Here is a 17,590-nt window from a genome sequence, read left to right on the forward strand (position 1 = left end):
GGTTTCGTGCCTTGGCCTGTTCCCCCTGGTGGCCCAGTGGCCGCCATCCGTCTGAGGCCACTGGATAGTCACATTTGGGCCCCCAGTGACGAGACACACAAGGCCTCACGGGATGAGGGTGGAGCCGGGCTTGTCCTCCCCACCCCAACGAGACCCCAAGTCATCGCCCACGAATAGCCTCTCTGTCTCCTCATCAAGCTGCTTAACGGCCGTGATCCCAGAGACTCAGAAACAAATCTCAAAACCCAGTGGCTTTTGGCAGAAATGCATCCAGACTCCACAGTACGTTACTGTCGCCGGGCCACCCCAGGGAGGAAAGGGTGTTGTCCCTCCGCCTGCTCCCTCTTGGCGACTTGGTGGCTGTCATCCTCCAGAGGCCATTGGACAGTCAGGCTTGGGCCCGCAGTGACGAAACTTGTTGGGCCTCACGGGATGGGGGGGGGGTGGAGCCGGGCCTGTCCTCCCCACCCCAACGAGACCCCAAGTCATCGCCCACGAACAGCCTCTCTGGCTCCTCATCAAGCTGCTCAACGGCCATGATCCCAGAGACTCAGGAGCAGATCTCGAAACCCAGTGGCTTTTGGCAGAAATCCCTCCAGATTTAAGTGTTAAAATTTCAGAATTCCAAAACCACATGGCCCTACTGCAGCCACACGACATCATATGTTATTCATAACCAGCAATAGAACACAAATTGTCTATTGTTGCCTTTTCAGCAGATCTGAGTGTTGGGGTAAAATCTCAAATAATGGTGGGTCTGGTGTTGAAATAGTGAATGTGATCAAAGTAGAGAGAGAGTAATGTGGAAATCATCTGCCCCACAGGCAGGGGGAGGGTGTGGGATGGGGGTATACTGAGATTTTTGGTGGTGGAGAATGGGCACTGGTGAAGGTACAGGTGTTTCATTGTATGACTGAGACTTAGACCCAAAAGCTTTGTAACTGCTCTCATGGTGATTCAGTAAATAAAATTATAAAAAATGGGGGAAAAAAAGTAAGGTGGAGTTCGTGCACAATTCAATCAGCTAATCAGTGGCTGAATAAATAGCAGTACTCCTATAAAAAAAAAAGACGTATGTTGAGTTCTTAGTTCTGACAGGTGAAAAGACTAATTAAGATGATTTGAAACTATTTGAGGGAGATCTGGGAAAATTCCTTTTTAAAAATATTTGTATCAAAAAATATATATTTGTATCGGGGCTGGAGCAATAACACAGCGGCTAGGGCGTTTGCCTTGCACGCAGCCGACCCGGGTTCGATTCCCAGCATCCCATATGGTCCCCCAAGCACCACCAAGAGTGATTCCTGAGTGTAAAGCCAGGAGTAACCCCTGAGCATCGCCGGATGTTACCCAAAAAGCAAAGCAAAATATATATATATTTGTATTGGGGCTGGAGCAATAGCACAGCAGGCAGGGCGTTTGCTTTGCATGCGGGTGACCCAGGTTCAATTCCCAGCATCCCGTATGGTCCCCCGAGCACCGCCAGGAGTAATTCCTGAGTGCTGAGCCAGGAGTAACCCCTGTACATCGCTGGGTGTGACCCAAAAAGCAAATAATAATAATAATAATAATAATAATAATAATTTTATTTGGGGTCACAGTGGCAGTGCTCAGGGTTTACTCTTAGTTCTGCCCTCAGGGATCACTCCTATCTGGTTTCAGGCTACCATATGTGGTTCTGAGATCAAATCTGGGTTAGCTGCATGCAAGGTTAACCCTGACTCACTGTACTATCTATCTAGCCCCATAAACTCTTCTGCTTTTTAATCATGCAATGTTGGGTATCAAACATGGGTCTCCTGTTGTGCAAAGCATGTGCTCAGCCCATCGAGTGCTCTGTCTAGCCCCAAACTCTACTACTAATTTTGTTTTGTTTTGTTTTGAGGTGCCACAGCGGCAGTGCTTAGGGCTTACTTAGGGCTCTGTGCTCAGCGACTCAGGAGACCACAAGGGGTGCCAGGAATAAACCGGGGTGGGCTGCATACAACGCAAGTGCCCTTCCAACTATACTATTGCTCCAGCCACACTACTAGGTATTTTTGCAGCTTACGGTTGCAGCTGTTGGCTGGAGAGGTAGTACAGGAGTCAGGTGTTTGCTTTGCATTCAGTTGATTCAGGTTTGATCCCCAGCACCTCATATGGTCCCCTGAGCACCACCAGGAGTGATCTCTGAGCAGAGTTGGGATTTAGCCCTAAGCACTGGCTGTCAAAAAGAAAGAAACACAGCAAAAAGTGGGGTTGGGAGGAAATAATGTCTTTTCATTTGTTAGAGACCTTTAATCAGCGTTCATTCCTCCCATATTAAAATTTCATTATTTGTAATTAGAAGATTTATATACCAAAATAAAATGAAACAAGCATCTTACATAATACCTACATCATGTCATTTAATGCTCACAAGGTAAGATTCTTACCCCTATTACAGGTCAGGAAACCACGATTTTAAAAATCAGAGATTTGCCTAAATTTATGAAGAAATACGAGGAGCAGAGGCCATCCCCCTGAGACCTGACTCCCGAGACTTGGAAATGGAGCCGCTCCAGCCATGGGGGCCGGACCTTGCACTTACGCAGGATCCTCTTGAGCTCAAACGAGACTTTTGAATTAAAATTGTCCGCTGGGCACTGCCCTCTGGAAGGCGTTGAGAAGAGGCCATGGCGCAGCCAGAACGGGGTGCAGGATCCCTGGACCTCTTCTGCAGGCCCCAAGCTCAACGTGTGTCTCTCCCAGGAACCCCAGAACTTCAAGGACTGTATGGGGTGAGGGGAGAGAAATGCTCTGGGGCTCATCCATCACATTGCTCATCCTATCCTCTCCACCCGGGTCATCACAGACTACTGAGCACATCGGGTCGGTGGGCAACCTCACACAGCACGTGGGTCTGGGCCTGGGTCCGGGGACCGGCAGGACCGAGGAGCGGGGTGGGCGGGCCTCGGGCGGGGTGGGCGGGGCTTTGGGCTGGCCTTGGGTGGGTGGGCGGGGCGGGGCGCGCGTGAGGGTAGCGAAGCAGTCTCAGGGCGCCCCGCGAACCGCCCGGACCCCAGCCATGGAGCCCTCTTCGCTGCAGGACTTTGTGAGCACCCTGGATCCCGCCTCCCTCCCACGGGTGTTGCGGGTCTGCTCCGGGGTTTACTTCCAAAGTGAGTGACTTTTGTTTTTGGTGGAACGGGGTTGTGTGTGTGTGTGTGTGTGTGTGTGTGTGTGTGTGCGCGCGCGCGCGCGCGTGTGTGTGTAATGGGGCTGTGTGTGTGTGTGCGCGCGCGCGCGCGTGTGTGCGTAACGGGGCTGTGTGTGTGTGTGTGTGCATGTGTGTGTTGGGGAGGGGGCGAGGGGCGGGTCGTGTCGCTGATTGCCCCGCAAGATGGTGCTGAGAAATTCTGGAGCACAGCGTGGAGGGTGGGTAGAACTGAGCCCGCCGGGGTGGAAGATGAGAGATGGGGTGAAACCGCTGCGTGCATTGACGGAACCGCTCTAAGGGGGGTATGGGACGCGAGAAGCTCCGCGATGGTTTGATTATTTCTTTTTTTAAAATAAGGTGCTCGGATGGGAGCACAAGGCTTGTGCTCTGCCATTTGAGCCATATCCCTGCCCCTTGTTTTTTGCGGGCGGATCGGGGAGGTTCCCAAGTACTTCTCATGGACTTTGGGGTTTACCAACCTGCACACCTACAGCCGGGCTATACTGGGGCGGGGGACCGTAAGGCCACACCCCAGTGATGCTCAGGGGCTACAGAGGGGCCCTGTGAAGGTCGGCGATCATCATAACCTCTGTGTAGTGAGCACCCGCTCAACCCTGCCCTGGGACGCTCACCTCGTCCCCTTCTCCCACCATTCTCCCTTTGCTCTTGGCAGGGTTTTTGTTTGTTTGTTTGTTTGTTTTCTTTTGTTTTGCTTTTTGGGGTCACACCCAGAAATGCTCAGGGGTTACTCCTGGCTCTGCACTCAGTAACTACTCCAGGAGGTGTTTAGGGGACTATATGGGATGCCTGGGAGGGAACCTGGGTGTTGCAAGGCAAACGCCCTCTCCTGGCTGGACTATGGCAGTACTTGACCTAATCAGCTTCTGGTTGTTTTATTTAGTCACTGTCCCTGTCCTCCCGTTGTTCATTGATTTGCTCGAGCGGGTCCAGTAATGTCTCCTTCATGAGACTTCTTGTTACTGTGTTTGGTATATCGAATACATCACAGGTAGCTTGCCAGGCTTTGCCGTGTGGGTGAGATACTCTCGGTAGCTTGCCAGGCTCTCCCAGAGGGGCGGAGGAATCGAACCTGGGTCAGCTGAGGCGGCCGCGTGCAAGGCAAATGCCTTACCTGCTGTGCTATTTTAAATATCTCTTCCTCCAATCAGGCTTCCCAGCTCCTTGCTCCATATAACTAGGTACTCATGCGCACCCGGCTTCAGTCACCCTAGTTCCAGCCATGGGAAGACAGGAGGGGCCCAGTCTGCAGCCAAGAGTGGGTGGACAAGAATAGCCGAGATAAGTACCAGGAGGTTTGCTCCATGGCTTGGAGGCCAGCCACACATGCTAAGGGAAAAGGCAGCTCAGATAGAGGAGGGAGCACCAAATAAAGGGTGTTGGGAGGATCCTCCCAGGATGGGAGAAGCATGCTGAAAGTAGACTATAGACCGAACATGATTGCCACTCGATGCCTCTTTTACAAACCACAGCGCCCGAAAGGAGAGAGAGAACAAAAGGGAATGCCCTGCCACAGAGGCAGGGTGGGACGGGGGGATGGGGGGTGGGAGGGATACTGGGATCATTGGTGGTGGAGAATGGGCACTGGTGGAGGGATGGGTACTCGATCATGGTATAACTGAAACCCAAGCACAAAAGTTTGTAAGTCTACACCTGTACCTCATGGTGTTTCGCTAATAAAAACTAAAAGAAAAAAAAAAGAGTGGGTGGAAAGGCCAGCCGGGCTTCTCAGCACAGGAGGTGGAGGTGGGGACAAGAGAAACTCAAAGGACTGGACCCAGCCTTGGCAGGTTGGGAGCCTGGTTACCTCCTCAGCACCATGTGGTCTCCGAGCACTACTGGAAATGACCCCTGAGCACCCTGATGTGCCCCCTCCTTTTGAAGTCAGTCAAGGAGAAGAGAGAGGTAGGGGCTGGAGCGATAGCACAGCGGGTAGGGTGTTTGCCTTGCACACAGCCAACATGGCCGACACAGGTTCGTATTCCCAGCATCCCATATGGTCACCCGAGCACTGCCAGGAGCAATTCCTGAGTGCATGAGCCAGGAGTAACCCCTGAGCATTGCCGGGTGTGACCCCCCCAAAAAAAAGGAGAAGAGAGAGGTAGAGGTGTGGAGGGCCGCCTCTGCCACCCCCCCATCCCCTTTGCTCTGTCACCCACTAGGGTCCAGTGGAGGTCCTGGACCACCCCAGAGTGGGTCTAGCAGGGATCTGGATTCAAATCCCAACTCTAGATCAGGAGGCTTCCTGCAGGCACCTGGGGGCTCTCTCCTCCAGGTCCTCCCTGCTCTGCTCTGCTCCCTCCTTGCCACTGTGCCAGAGGGGGGAGTGCGGGAAGCCAGAGGTGGGGCTGGGCTGTAGGCTTGGGGCTCCCAGCACACTGCCTGCAGACCCTGAGTCCCGAGTTCCTCTACCGAGTTGCCTCAGATGATCTGGTCACCATGGGCCACACCCTCAGCCTCTTGAGCGTGGGTGTTTCAGTTCCGGAAAGGGAATGCTCTGGGCCCAAGACACAGTGGGGGCAAGAGTGGAGAGGTGTGTTTACATCCATAGCCAAGCTGCACACAGAATGAGCCTGTGGTCCTTCCTGCACTCTCCTGGGGGCGAGGGATGGAATTGTTTTGATTTTGGGCCACTCCCAGGGCTTACTCCTGGCTCTGGACTCAGGGTTCACTTCCAGTGAGCTCAGGGGATTATATGGAGTTCTGGGATTGAACCCGGGTCTGCTGTGTCCAAGGCAAGCACTGCAGAAAGTGAGGTTTGGTTTGGTCTGGTTTTGACCAGTTTCTCAGAGCTATTGTACAGGGTCCTGCTGCAGCTGCCCTGGGTGGGTGCAGTGCCGGATGACTTCAAGGTACCCTCCCACCTGCACTTTCTGATCCCCCCTCAGCAAGTTAGGGATCCTGGGTCCTGGCCCTCCCTGTGAGAGAGAGCTTCGCTGGCACACTCTGTATTCCAGACACGCTTCAGGTGTGTTACACCAGAGCAGCAGTGGGGCTGCCGTGTGCCCCAGATGCTGCCCATGGGGTCTCCTCTGAAGAAGTGGGTTGGGGGGAGGGGGGAAGGGGGGAAAATGCCCTGTGGCCCGGGAGGCATCGCTGCCCCTCTCCAGGCCAGCATCCTAAAGGCATGGGGACATGTGGATCCCATCTTGTTCTGAGATGGGCGTGGCTCCAGTCTCGCTCGCTCAGGTGCTGTGCCCTGCCCTATGGGCTTCGAAGCCCACGGGGAACCAGCTCGGAAGGAAGCGCAGCAGGGGTTTAGGCTGCCTGGACCCTGCTGAGTCCACGCTCGGGGCAGGTAGCAGAGCGGCGGCCTATGCCAAGATGTGGCCGAGCAGAACTTTTTGGGGGGCAGAGCCCTGGCAGAACAGGGAGACTGAGTGTGTGTCTCTGCAGGCTCCATCTATGAGATCTCTGGGAACGAGTGCTGCCTGTCCACGGGGGACCTGATCAAGGTCATCCAGGTTCACCTGGAGAAAGTGATCTGTAGGAACCCCGAAACCGGCCAGACCATGGAGCTCGCCCTCAACTTCCAGGGTAAGTCCTCCAGCCCCAACTCATAAGAACCCTGACCCCTTCCTGGGCCCTGCTGGCCTGCCCACCCCGGCAGCAATATGCACCCCATCACTTTGGGGACCGCACACGCAGCCCTCATGTCCCTCACGCAGCCAGATGTCCTGGCCTGTGAGCTGCGCCCCTCCCTGTCTACCTCTGACCACCTCCTCCTGTGCTGTGTCTCCATTCACTGCCTGTGTGTTCACTCACCTGTTGCCTGCTGAGCCCGGCTGTGCACTGGCCCTGTGTTGCCTGGGGTGGGGCTGTGGGGTGCAGCTGGTCGAGGGGCAGCCTTGTCACTGGATGACAGACGCAGAGGGTGTCAGTACAGCGGGCACATGATTAGATGGAGCCTGAGCAGCCGATGTCAAGGACAGAGCAGACAGGGTAGGAGGTGGCCCTGAGTGGCGGAGAGAGAAGCAGTTGCAGAGCTGGGGGCTCCAGAAATCCCACATGGCTCAGTGATGCAGCCTGGTGGGCTGTGGGCCTTGATTCTGAGGCAAGCAGCCCCAATGGGCATCCTAGCTCTGGCATCTGCCAGCTATGGCCTTGGGTCCTGTATCTGCTCTGTACCTTGATCTCCTCCGTCAAGAAGACTCGGGGTTCATGTGGGGGCTCAAGGAGTTGCTAGACTGGAAACCCTGGTGTGAGCAGGTATAGCCGAGAGCCTCTCTTGTTTGGTCTCCTGGATGGTACGTGAGGGCTAGTCTATAGAGATGGCTGGGCACGTGGCCGCTTTATTTTGACGGTATTGAGGGGGCCAGTAGGATTTTAGGTATGTAAGTGATGTGTCATATTATTTCTTTTTTATTATTTGTTTTGGTTCCCACCTGGCAATGCTCAGAGGTTACTCCTGACTGTACTCAAGGATCATTCCTGGTGGTGCTTAGGGGACCATATGGTGTGTCAGGGATAGAACCAAAGTGAGTTGTATGCAAGGCAAGTGACCTACCTGCTGTACTGTCTCTGGCTCCATGTTCACCCTTCTTGAGGCTCACTCTCAGGCTCTGATACTCGTGGGGTCACTGTGGCACTATGTCGGCTCATTCTGGTGCTCCATGGGGTCATTCTGGTGCTCTGCAGTGTCACTTTGGCTCTGTGTGGTCACTCTTTTGTAGTCACTCTGGTGTTCTGTGAAGTCGCTCTGATGCTTCATGGGATCACTCTGTGGTCACTCTGGTGTTTTGTAGTGTAACTCTGGTGCTCTGTGAAAACACTGTGGTGCTTCATGGGGTCACTGTGGTGCTCTGTGTGGTCACTCTGGTGCTCTGTGGTGTCATTCTGGTGCTCTATGGTGTCACTCTGCTGCTCCATGGGATCACTGTGGTGCTCTGTATCCTCACTGTGGTGCTCATCCAGTGTTCACAGGGCTCTTCCTGCTCATGGCTCACACATCTTTTGTAGTTTGGGTGCTCTCCAGGGATGCACCCCATTTTTGTGACACTTAGACACACCTGTGGTGTGGCATCAGGGGAAGCAGATAGCAAAGTTGCCTGAATACACTTGGCTGAGGTGGACCCCAGGGATGAGCTCATGAAGGAGCCAGAGTTCCTAGAACTTTCTCTACTCACATCTTACTTACCCAAGGAAATTTTATGTGACCCTGGGATATAGGTAGATATAATGATTATAGCGATACATTTACTAATAATAAATCACAAAAACATTTATTGTAAAGTTTTTTTCAACTTCTATATCCAATTACACACTCCCACATTTTTATTTTTATTAGTGAAACACTATGAGGTACAGTTGTGAACTTACAAGCTTTTGTGCTTGGGTTTCAGTTATACAATGGTCGAGTACCCATCCCTCCACCAGTGCCCATTCTCCACCACCAATGATCCCAGGCGCCCTCCCACTATCCCCACCCCCCCATCCCACCTCTGGCAGGGCATTCCCTTTTGTTCTCTCTCTCCTTTTGGGTGCTGTGGTTTGCATGTTTGCATTGAGTGGGAATCATGTTCGTCTATAGTCTACTTTCAGCATGTATCTCCCATCCTGGGACGATCCTCCCAACACCCTTTACTTGGTGTTCCCTTCACTACCTGAGCTGCCTTTTCCCCTAGCATGTGCGGCTGGCCTTCAAGCCATGGAGTGAACCTCCTGGTACTTATCTCAGCTATTCTTGGATGTTAGTCTCCTATTTTGTTACTTTATATTCCCCAGATGAATACAATCTTTCTATGTCTGTCCCTCTCTTTCTGACTCATTTCACTTAGCATGATACTTTCCATGTAGTACCACTTGTATGTAAATTTCATGACTTCATCTTTTCTAACAGCAGCATAGTACTCCATTGTGTAGATGTACCAAAGTTTCTTTAACCAGTCATCTGTTCTCTGGCACTCGGGTTTTTTCCAGTTTTTGGCTATTGTGGACAGTACAGCAATAAACATAGAAGTGCAGATGTCATTTTGACTATACTTTTTTGCCTCTCCAGGATATATCCCCAGGAGTGGTATTGCTGGGTCAAATGGGAGCTTAATTTCTAATTTTGTGAGAATCATCCATACTGTTTTCCAAAAGGGCTGAACTAGTCGGTATTCCCACCAACAGTGAAGGAGAGTCCCTTTCTCACCACATCCGTGCCAACATCCATTGCTTTTGTTCTTTTGGATGTGGGCCAGTCTCTGTGGTGTGAGATGATATCTCATTGTGGTTTTAATCTGCATCTCCCTGATGATTAGTGATGTAGAGCATTTTCTCATGTGCCTTTTTGCCATTCGGATTTCTTCTTTGAGAAAGTTCTGTTCATTTTGTCACCCCAGTTTTTGATGGGGTTGGATGTTTTCTTCTTGTGGAGTTCAACCAGTACTTTGTATATCCTTGATATCAACCCCTTGTCAGATGGCACCCCCACATTTGTAGTCTTGTTGTTGTGGGGGTCCACATGGCAGTGCTGGGGGCCTGGAGAACCAGAGATGCTTATTTGGGGGGTTGTCTTTTTCTTTTAAAACACATTTTTTGCGGGGAGGGGCCTGGAGAGATAGCACAGCAGGTAGGGCATTTGCCTTGCACACGGTCCACCTGGGTTCAGCTCCTCCACATCCCATATGGTCCTCCAGTACCGCCAGGGTTGATTCCTGAGTGCAGAGCCAGGAATAACCCCTGAGCATTGCTGGGTGTGACCCAAAAAAGAAAAAAAAAACCACTTTTTTTGTTGTTTTTGGATCAGACCTGGTGATGTTTAGGTGTTACTCTTGGCACTGAACTCAGGTAGCACTCCTGGCGGTACTCAGGGGATTTGGGGGATGCTGAGGAACCAAACCCAAGTCGGCCACATGCAAGGCAAGCACCCTCCCCGCTGTTCTATCTCTCTGACACTCTTTTACAACAATTTTTAATATACGGAAGATTTGCTAGGACTCTGGTGTAGCTGATATCTGCATTCACCACCCCCACTATCTGTGGTACATTCATGTAAAAACCTGTCCCTACCCCACGACCGGGGACACGCCAGGTGTCTTCTGGGATCATTCGAGAGGGGACCAAGACATTCTCAGCATTCCCCTGCCATGTCTCCTAAAAGCTGTGGTCGAGGGGAGTCGGCCGTGGCACAGTGCTGCTGTGCAGCCCACTGTCTGCACATCTGTAGGAGCAGTGTCCCCCGCCCGAGTCCTCTTCAGCTCGCTCATCACCTCTAGCCGCAGCTCAGCTCCAGGTCCATTTAGTCCTGCCCGTTTCTTTGTCTCAGCATTCACCTTTTTACCATGCAGGGCTTTGGGGCACGTTTTAATTGATATATTTACTGTTTTGTTCTCCCCATGGCTATGGTGTTTGCAGTCACAGGGTTCACACGCGTGAGTGTAGCTCCCTAGGGGTTCCGGGCTTTCTTGGTTGTGCTTTTCACACAAACTTAGTAGTGACGGCTCAATTTACACTCAGTGTGGCTCAGGGGTCCCCAGTGCGGTGCTGCCTGGATTCCACTCAGCATGGGACGATGCCAGGGATGAAAGGTACTTTTGTTGTTGTGGGGGTCCACATGGCCTCAGCGCTGACATTTTTTGCTTATTTCTGGGCCACTCCCCAGAGCCAGCTTCCTCCTGGCTCTCCATTCAGGGATCACTCCTGGAGGGGTTCTGGGGATCATATGGGATGCCAGGGATCAAACCCAGGTTGGCCACATGCAAGACAAGTGCCCTCCCTCCTGTACTATCACTCCAACCTCATGAATTAATATTTTTACTCTTATTTTTGTGTGTGTTTGAAGAGGAGATGTGGGTGTGGGGATCAAACTCAGGGTCTTGCACCTGTAAGGCATGTGTGTGTGTGGTGTGCATGTTTGGACATGCCCAAACAGCATTTTCTTAGAGGGGCGTCAGTTCTGGCTCACATTAGAGTTTCTTTTTTTTAAAATTTATTTTTATTATTATTATTATTATTATTATTATTTGCTTTTTGGGTCACACCTGGCAATGCACAGGGATTACTCCTGGCTTTGCACTCAGGAATCACTTCTGGCGGTGTTAAGGGGACCATATGGGATGCTGGGAATCGAATCCAGGTTGGCCGAGTGCAAGGCAAATGCCCTACCCCCCTACCTGCTGTGCTATCACTCCAGCCCCAAGGGTTTCTTGATTCCATTTGTGCTCCATGTTTGGGGCAGGAAAGCTCCAGAAGTAAAATTGTATTGGATGTGGGGTAGTGTGGGGTAGCCCCATGAGGAGAAGGACAGAGGGCAGGGGAAGGAGGTGGGTGAGCACGGGGGCCCGGCATGCAGAGTTGGACAGAGAGGTCATGGGCCTGTCACCCTGGGGGTCCAGCTTGGGGCTGGACTGGGAGGATGAGAGATGGGGGGAATCTGGAGGCAGAACTTCCAGGTGGTACAGGAGGGAGGATGTGGGAACCTGGGGGGGGGGGGGTCTAGGAGAATGCTGGTGAACTTTCTGCGCTGTTCTCTGTCCAGTGACTGTCCCTCTGTGACCCTGCCCATCTGAGAGCCCCAACTGCTCCTCTCCCTACCCTGTCATTCAGGCATCCCCATGCACCTGTCCTGAAGTTCTGAGGGTTCTGTGTGACGGCCCAGACCACCTTAGTTACCCTTTGCTGTTGCCCCCACAGGCCCCTTCATCCCCCTTGCTGGCCCCCAGAGCTACAGAAGCCTGGAGGAGCTGGTCACGGCGACCACTCGGAACTCCAAGAAGCTGCCTGTGTATTTCATGTCAAGCTGCAGCATCAAGGTGGAGGCCAGGACGGTGCCTGCGGGCCAGGTGCTCATGCTGGAGGCGGTGGACAAAAGCTCCACAGGTGGCTACGCACGCTGTGTGCAGGTTATGGGGACGCAACAGGTGGTGCTGTACCTGCCCCTGTCCCAGACGGGGCCTTTCTGGCAGTGCATGTCCGGGACCCCGCAGACCTTGCTGCAAGCCCTGCACGACTCAGTGTCCAGAGACCGTCTCTTCAGCTGCCCCCGTCTCCCCTGGAACTCGCTGGTCCTGCTGCCCCAGTTCGAGTTGCAAGCGATCATGCAGAGTGAGTGACACAGGGCCCCCCGGGAGCTGTGTCGTGGAAAGCCTCCCCACACGCTTCTGCCAAGGGCTGCGGGCAGCTTAACCCATGCATCCGATGATGTGTCTGTTTCCCAAAGAGTGGGAGTTGGATAGGGGAAAACGAATGAACTCCCACACTTCTTGTTCATTTGTTCTTGGGCCACACCCAGCGGTGCTTGGGGTTTACTCCTGGTTCTTCACTCAGGGACTCGGGGAATGTAGAGTGTGCCAGGGATTTGAGCCTGGGTTGGCTGAGTACAAGGCAAGTGCCTTACCCGATGGACTATTGCTCTGGCCACAGAGGTGTGTGTGTGTGTGTGTGTGTGTGTGTGTGTGTGTGTGTGTGTGTATGTGTGTGTGTGTGTGTGTGTGTTTAATTACTTTGAGCTCCCAGATGCATTGATGCAAGTGTCCCCCCTGTGGACTCAGCCTGCCTGTGGCCCCGCTTAGCTGCCTTGGCACCTGCATCTCTTTCCGGTTCCTGCATGTCCTGGAGGAGATTTTCTGATTTTCTGGAAGCTGTCCTCAACCAAGGACCCTTGGACTCTTGTGGGGAATGGCGGAAGAGAGCAGTCTGGGGAGCCAGGGGTCACTGCACAGGGGCTGTGGAGGCATCTACATCTGTTCTGAAGTAAAATCAGGGTAGTGCCATGAAACCCCACGTCCCCTCGCCTTTCAGCTTCACCCCACAGGAGCCCAGGTTTCAGTACCTTGCACTACCAGGAACTGACACCCCGGTACCTTTGGGTGTAGCCCCCCAAAAAAACTCCCAAGAAGGTTATCTGAGCCAGTCATCACCACTCCCCTGAACTTCAGTGTGCTCATCTGTAAAGTGGGGCGAGCAGCCCCTGCCGTAGCTTCTGTGCGTGCTGACAGGAGCAACTTGGGTTGCAGTCTTCCTGCCTGGGGCCCCTCAGTGCTCAGAGAGGGAGAGAGCAAGCTCGGCTGCTTAGTGCTTCCCTCAATCTCCCTTTATCTATGTAAATGCAGAAAGGGTATAAAAGGCAGCTTGTAGAATCTCGTTCCATATCCAATTAAACTTGAAGAGCCCAGGAGCTGGAGTGATAGTACAGTGGGTAGGTGGCTTGCCCTGCACATGGCCAACCTGGGTTCAATCTCCGGTAACCCATGTGGTCCTTAAGGAGTACTCCCTGAGTGCAGAGCCAGGAGTAAGCATTGAGCACTGCCAGGTACGACCCCAAATCCCATGACCCCCCCCCCGAAAAAAAATCCTAAACTTTAAGCACTCAACTGGTAGAGCACATATGTAACTAGTGTGTGCAGGGCTCTGGCATATCCCTGCCACATACCCCAACGAGAGAGAGAGAGAGAGAGAGAGAGAGAGAGAGAGAGAGAGAGAGAGAACAGTTGCCTATAAGAACAGAACAGTTGTGGGACAGTTGCCTTTAAGACATGTACCTGAATCCCTTTACTGGTTCTCCAGCCCTTGATTTTTTTAAGTTTTTCCTCCCTTTAAAGACACACTGAACCAATCACTGATGGCAAGAAGTAATGATTCTGATTCAAAATAATCCAGCGAGGGAGACTAGAGAAATCGTGGTGAAAAGAGAAGGAAAGGGCGATAAGATGACAGCTGACGGTGGGTGATCAGGACACAGGGTTCATTAGACTGTTCTGCTTTCATAAGTGCTAACAAGTTTCCACGGTTACTTGGGGGGAAGGTTGAAGGAGAATAGGGGAAGTGCTGGCAGAAGGGGCCCACAGGCAGGTTCCTCTGCTGAGGACAGTGGAGACCCCCGACCCAGTGCCCCTGAACTAACCTCCCCTCCACAGTGCGCAGGACTGTGGTCAAGATCCCCTCCACCCTGGAGATCGACGTGGAAGATGTCACAAGTTCCTCCCAGCATGTCCACTTCATCAAACCTCTATTGCTGAGCGAGGTCCTGGCCCAGGGAGGCCCCTTCCCCCAGCTCGTGGAGATCCTGGAGGTTCCTCAGGGGCCCCCCATCTTCCTCAGTCCCTGGCTGACCTCCTTGCAGATAGGCCAGCGGCTCTGCATCTATGGACCGGCCTCACCTCCATGGCGGGTCCTGGCATCCACCAAGGGCCGGAAGCTGCCCCGACACTTCCTGCTGTCCGGGGCCTACCGGGGCAAGCTGCGGCGGCGGCCCCGGGAGTTCCCCACCGCCTATGACATCCTGGGCGCCATCCAGCCAGGCCGGCCACTCCGGGTGGTGGCCATGAAGGACTATGAGGACGAGAACTTGGAGAACCCCGAGTTCCCGTCCCTGTCTGTGGGCGACAGGCTGGAGGTGTTGGAGTCTGGTGAGGCCTGTGGGGCTCAGGACAGGGTCATGGATGTTTTGGTGTGTCAGCGACGGAGCGACCAGGCAGAGGAGGAAGAGGAGGAAGAGCTGGCTGAGCACGAGCAGGTCCTGCTGCCCCTCTACTTCCCGGGGCCTTTCGTGGAGGAGATGAATGACAGCCGGCGCTACAGCCTGGCTGAGCTGACTGCTCAGTTCCCTCTGCCCAGTGAAGTCAAGGTGGTGGCCAAGGATGCCAGCCACCCTGCTGACCCTCTGCTCTCCTTCCTGGGCCTGCGGCTGGAGGAGAAGATCATGGAGCCCTTCCTGGTGGCCAGCCTGGACTCTGAGCCCGGGGTGTGTTTTGAGATCCCTCCTAGGTGGCTGGACCTGACCGTGGTGGTGGCCGAGGAGCAGCCCGCCCAGGCAGCAGGGTCTGTGCTTGTGGCCACCGTAGAGGAGCTGACCGAAACCTTCTATTATCACCTGCGGAAGCTGCCCACTCAACAGAGTCAAGCCCCTCCACCCAGGCCCCCCAAGCGGGACCTGAGCCAGAAGAGCCAGAGCAAGGAGACAGAAGTGAAGGTATCATTGAAGGCAGGGGCCTGCTCACGCCCAGGTTCCAGCCCTCTGTCCTTTTCCACCTTCACTCTTCCGGCTCCCTAAAAGTCCTAAATCCTTCCCTGGTTGCGGATGAGCCCCTTTCCTGAACATGCTGTGGTTTCCCATACTGGGGGCCACCTCAGTTCCCCCACACTGGAGAACTGTTGGTCTTACAGCCCAGTCGTAAACCCAACTGGAATGGAAGGATCTCGCCTGCCCCCCAACACTCACACCCACCGCAGTCCGCACTCCAGCCCCTGGGAAACTCCTGAACCTCCCTGCCAGAGCCGGTGGCACTTTTGCCCTGATCCCTGAGGCCCCATCTGTGCTGTAGCCTGGGTGTGGTATCCTGGGAGGCTGCCCCTGAAAAGGAAGTGGAGAGGGGGTAGAGGCGGGAGCGACCAGTACCAGAGGGAAGGTCTATTTCGGGGACCCTGCTGACTTCTGCTGCTTCTCCCACTTAGTCTCAAGACATCCAATCCCAGCCACTTGCTCTGCTGCCGAAACCCAAGATGGACACCTGGCCCAGGGCCACTGAGGACAGAATCAATCTGTATAGTCAGGTTCCCAGCTCCAAGAGGGGCCTCAAGTCCACTAAACCCAAGATCCTGGACCGAGGTGAGTCCCTGCCAGCCCTCCCCATCCACCCCTGCTTCCCTGGCCGCCCCCTCAGCAGTGCCCTACTGCTATGGGGAGGGGTCCTTACAGGAGCTCAGTTGAATGAACAGGGTAATAAGGGGTGGACAGTAAGGGGTCCCACTGTCCCCGGCCCCAGGGTGTTTGTCTGGCCAGGACGGCTGTGGCTTCCAGAGGGAGCTCAGCACAGAGACCCCCTTGCCTTGGCTTTTTGACAGACGCAGACGAACACGATTATGAAGAGATCACCGAGCAATTTCAGAAAACCCTCTAGGCGCCAGGGGAACCATGCTTCTTACCGGCCGCTTCTCAGGTCTCCGGGACACCGGCTCACTGTCACAGGCCTGGAGCAGTTCTAGATAAAGCCTCCCGGGCAGCAGACTGGTTTTGTGAGGACTGGGGAGAATTGGGGCCAACGCTGCACCAGCTCCCCACAGGATCCACTTCCTGCTTGTGCGACCCCAGCACCTCAGACCTGGCTCCTTCAGCTTCGCGTGTGGGTAGCCAGAGGGGAAGACTAGCTCCCTCGAACACCATCATCCCCTCCAAAGGGTCCTGAGAGAACTCGGGCCTCCACAGCTCCTCCGGGAGAAGGGACTCCACCCTGAGCTCAGCCAACTGATGACTGTTTTTGTTTCCTTCTCTCGCCCTCTTTCCCTTCCAGTCTTGCCCTCCCAGGCTCTGAGATTAGAACTGTCTCCTTCCTCTCTGCCAACCCTCAGCCCCGAGAGCCACAGTGACACTCAGTTTTCACTCAGAAATAATAGAATAGACATGACAGCTGAGCTCCTGGGGGAAGATGCCGTGTCACTAAGTTCTGTCTGTGCCAGACCCTCTGTCCCCCTCATGAAATGCTCTACTCTGAGGTGACAGAGCCTTCTGTTAAAGCTCAGGAGACAAGCAGGAGAGGACAGACGCTTAGCAGCACTGAGAAGCTCCCAGATCACCTACTCATGTGACTCCAAGGCAGTTCTCTAACTGCTCAGCTTCTGTTTCTTTTCATGTCCTTTTTTTTGTTTCGTTTTGTTTTTGTTTTTTGTTTTTTGGGGTCATACCCGGCGATGCACAGGAGTTACTCCTGGTTCATGCACTCAGGAATCACTTCTGGCGGTGCTCAGGGGACCATATGGGATGCTGGGAATCGAACCTGGATCGGCCGCGTACAAGGCAAACGCCCTACCTGCTGTGCTATTGCTCCAGCCCCTCTTTTCATGTCCTTGAAGTCAAGTTAACTACCTCACATGTTTAAGGAACAAATGAAACCATCTTTGTAAAGCATTTAACACAATGCCCAGCGCATAATAAACATTTTAGGATCGTTGTTGACCACACAGTGTGCCACGCTCCCATAGCTGTACGCTTTCCACATGCTTACCCTGTGTCCTAGTCATGGCATCTGTCCCAGGGTTTGAAAAGGACTGTTCCGAGTGGAAACAGCATAGCATTCTGATGGGCTGGACATTCTCGCCATCTAGAGAACAAGAGCGAGCCTGTGTGGATGCACACTGCCTCAGTTTCTGATGTCACGCTAGGTCAATTCAGAGACAGCTAAAATGGAAGGGCACCTTCCTTCCCTGGAAATGATGGAACTTTGGTTTGCCAAGTTGATGTTCTTCTGGAAGGAAGCACCAGAGTCAGCAGAAATAAGAACATAAAGAGATGATCTGAGTCCCCAGTTAAAGTGGGAATCGAAAGGGTCAGATTTCCAGCACCACCACCCCCTGCCCACAGCCCCCGTTCCAGGTACTGCACCTGGAAGTATGTCCTTCCCGGACCTTCTAACATCCTTTGGAGCTGGCTGGACTGGAGCACTTCCCACACCTCCTGACTGCCATTCTGTAGCT

At 53.5% G+C, this 17,590-nt stretch overlaps 1 protein-coding gene across 1 annotated transcript; it reads left to right on the forward strand.

Moving 5' to 3' along the window:
- Positions 1 to 3,012: 3,012 nt before the first annotated feature.
- Positions 3,013 to 16,048, forward strand: THEMIS2 (thymocyte selection associated family member 2). The gene is made up of 6 exons (XM_056122581.1): positions 3,013 to 3,140; positions 6,593 to 6,733; positions 11,816 to 12,226; positions 14,038 to 15,092; positions 15,575 to 15,728; positions 15,965 to 16,048. Exons 1-6 carry the CDS (start codon positions 3,047 to 3,049, stop codon positions 16,018 to 16,020), a joined length of 1,911 nt encoding a protein of 636 aa, XP_055978556.1. The 5' UTR covers positions 3,013 to 3,046; the 3' UTR covers positions 16,021 to 16,048.
- Positions 16,049 to 17,590: the final 1,542 nt, after the last annotated feature.

This window comes from Sorex fumeus, unplaced genomic scaffold (assembly GCF_029834395.1).
Source record: "Sorex fumeus unplaced genomic scaffold, SorFum_2.1 ptg000047l, whole genome shotgun sequence".
Classification (NCBI taxonomy): domain Eukaryota; kingdom Metazoa; phylum Chordata; class Mammalia; order Eulipotyphla; family Soricidae; genus Sorex; species Sorex fumeus.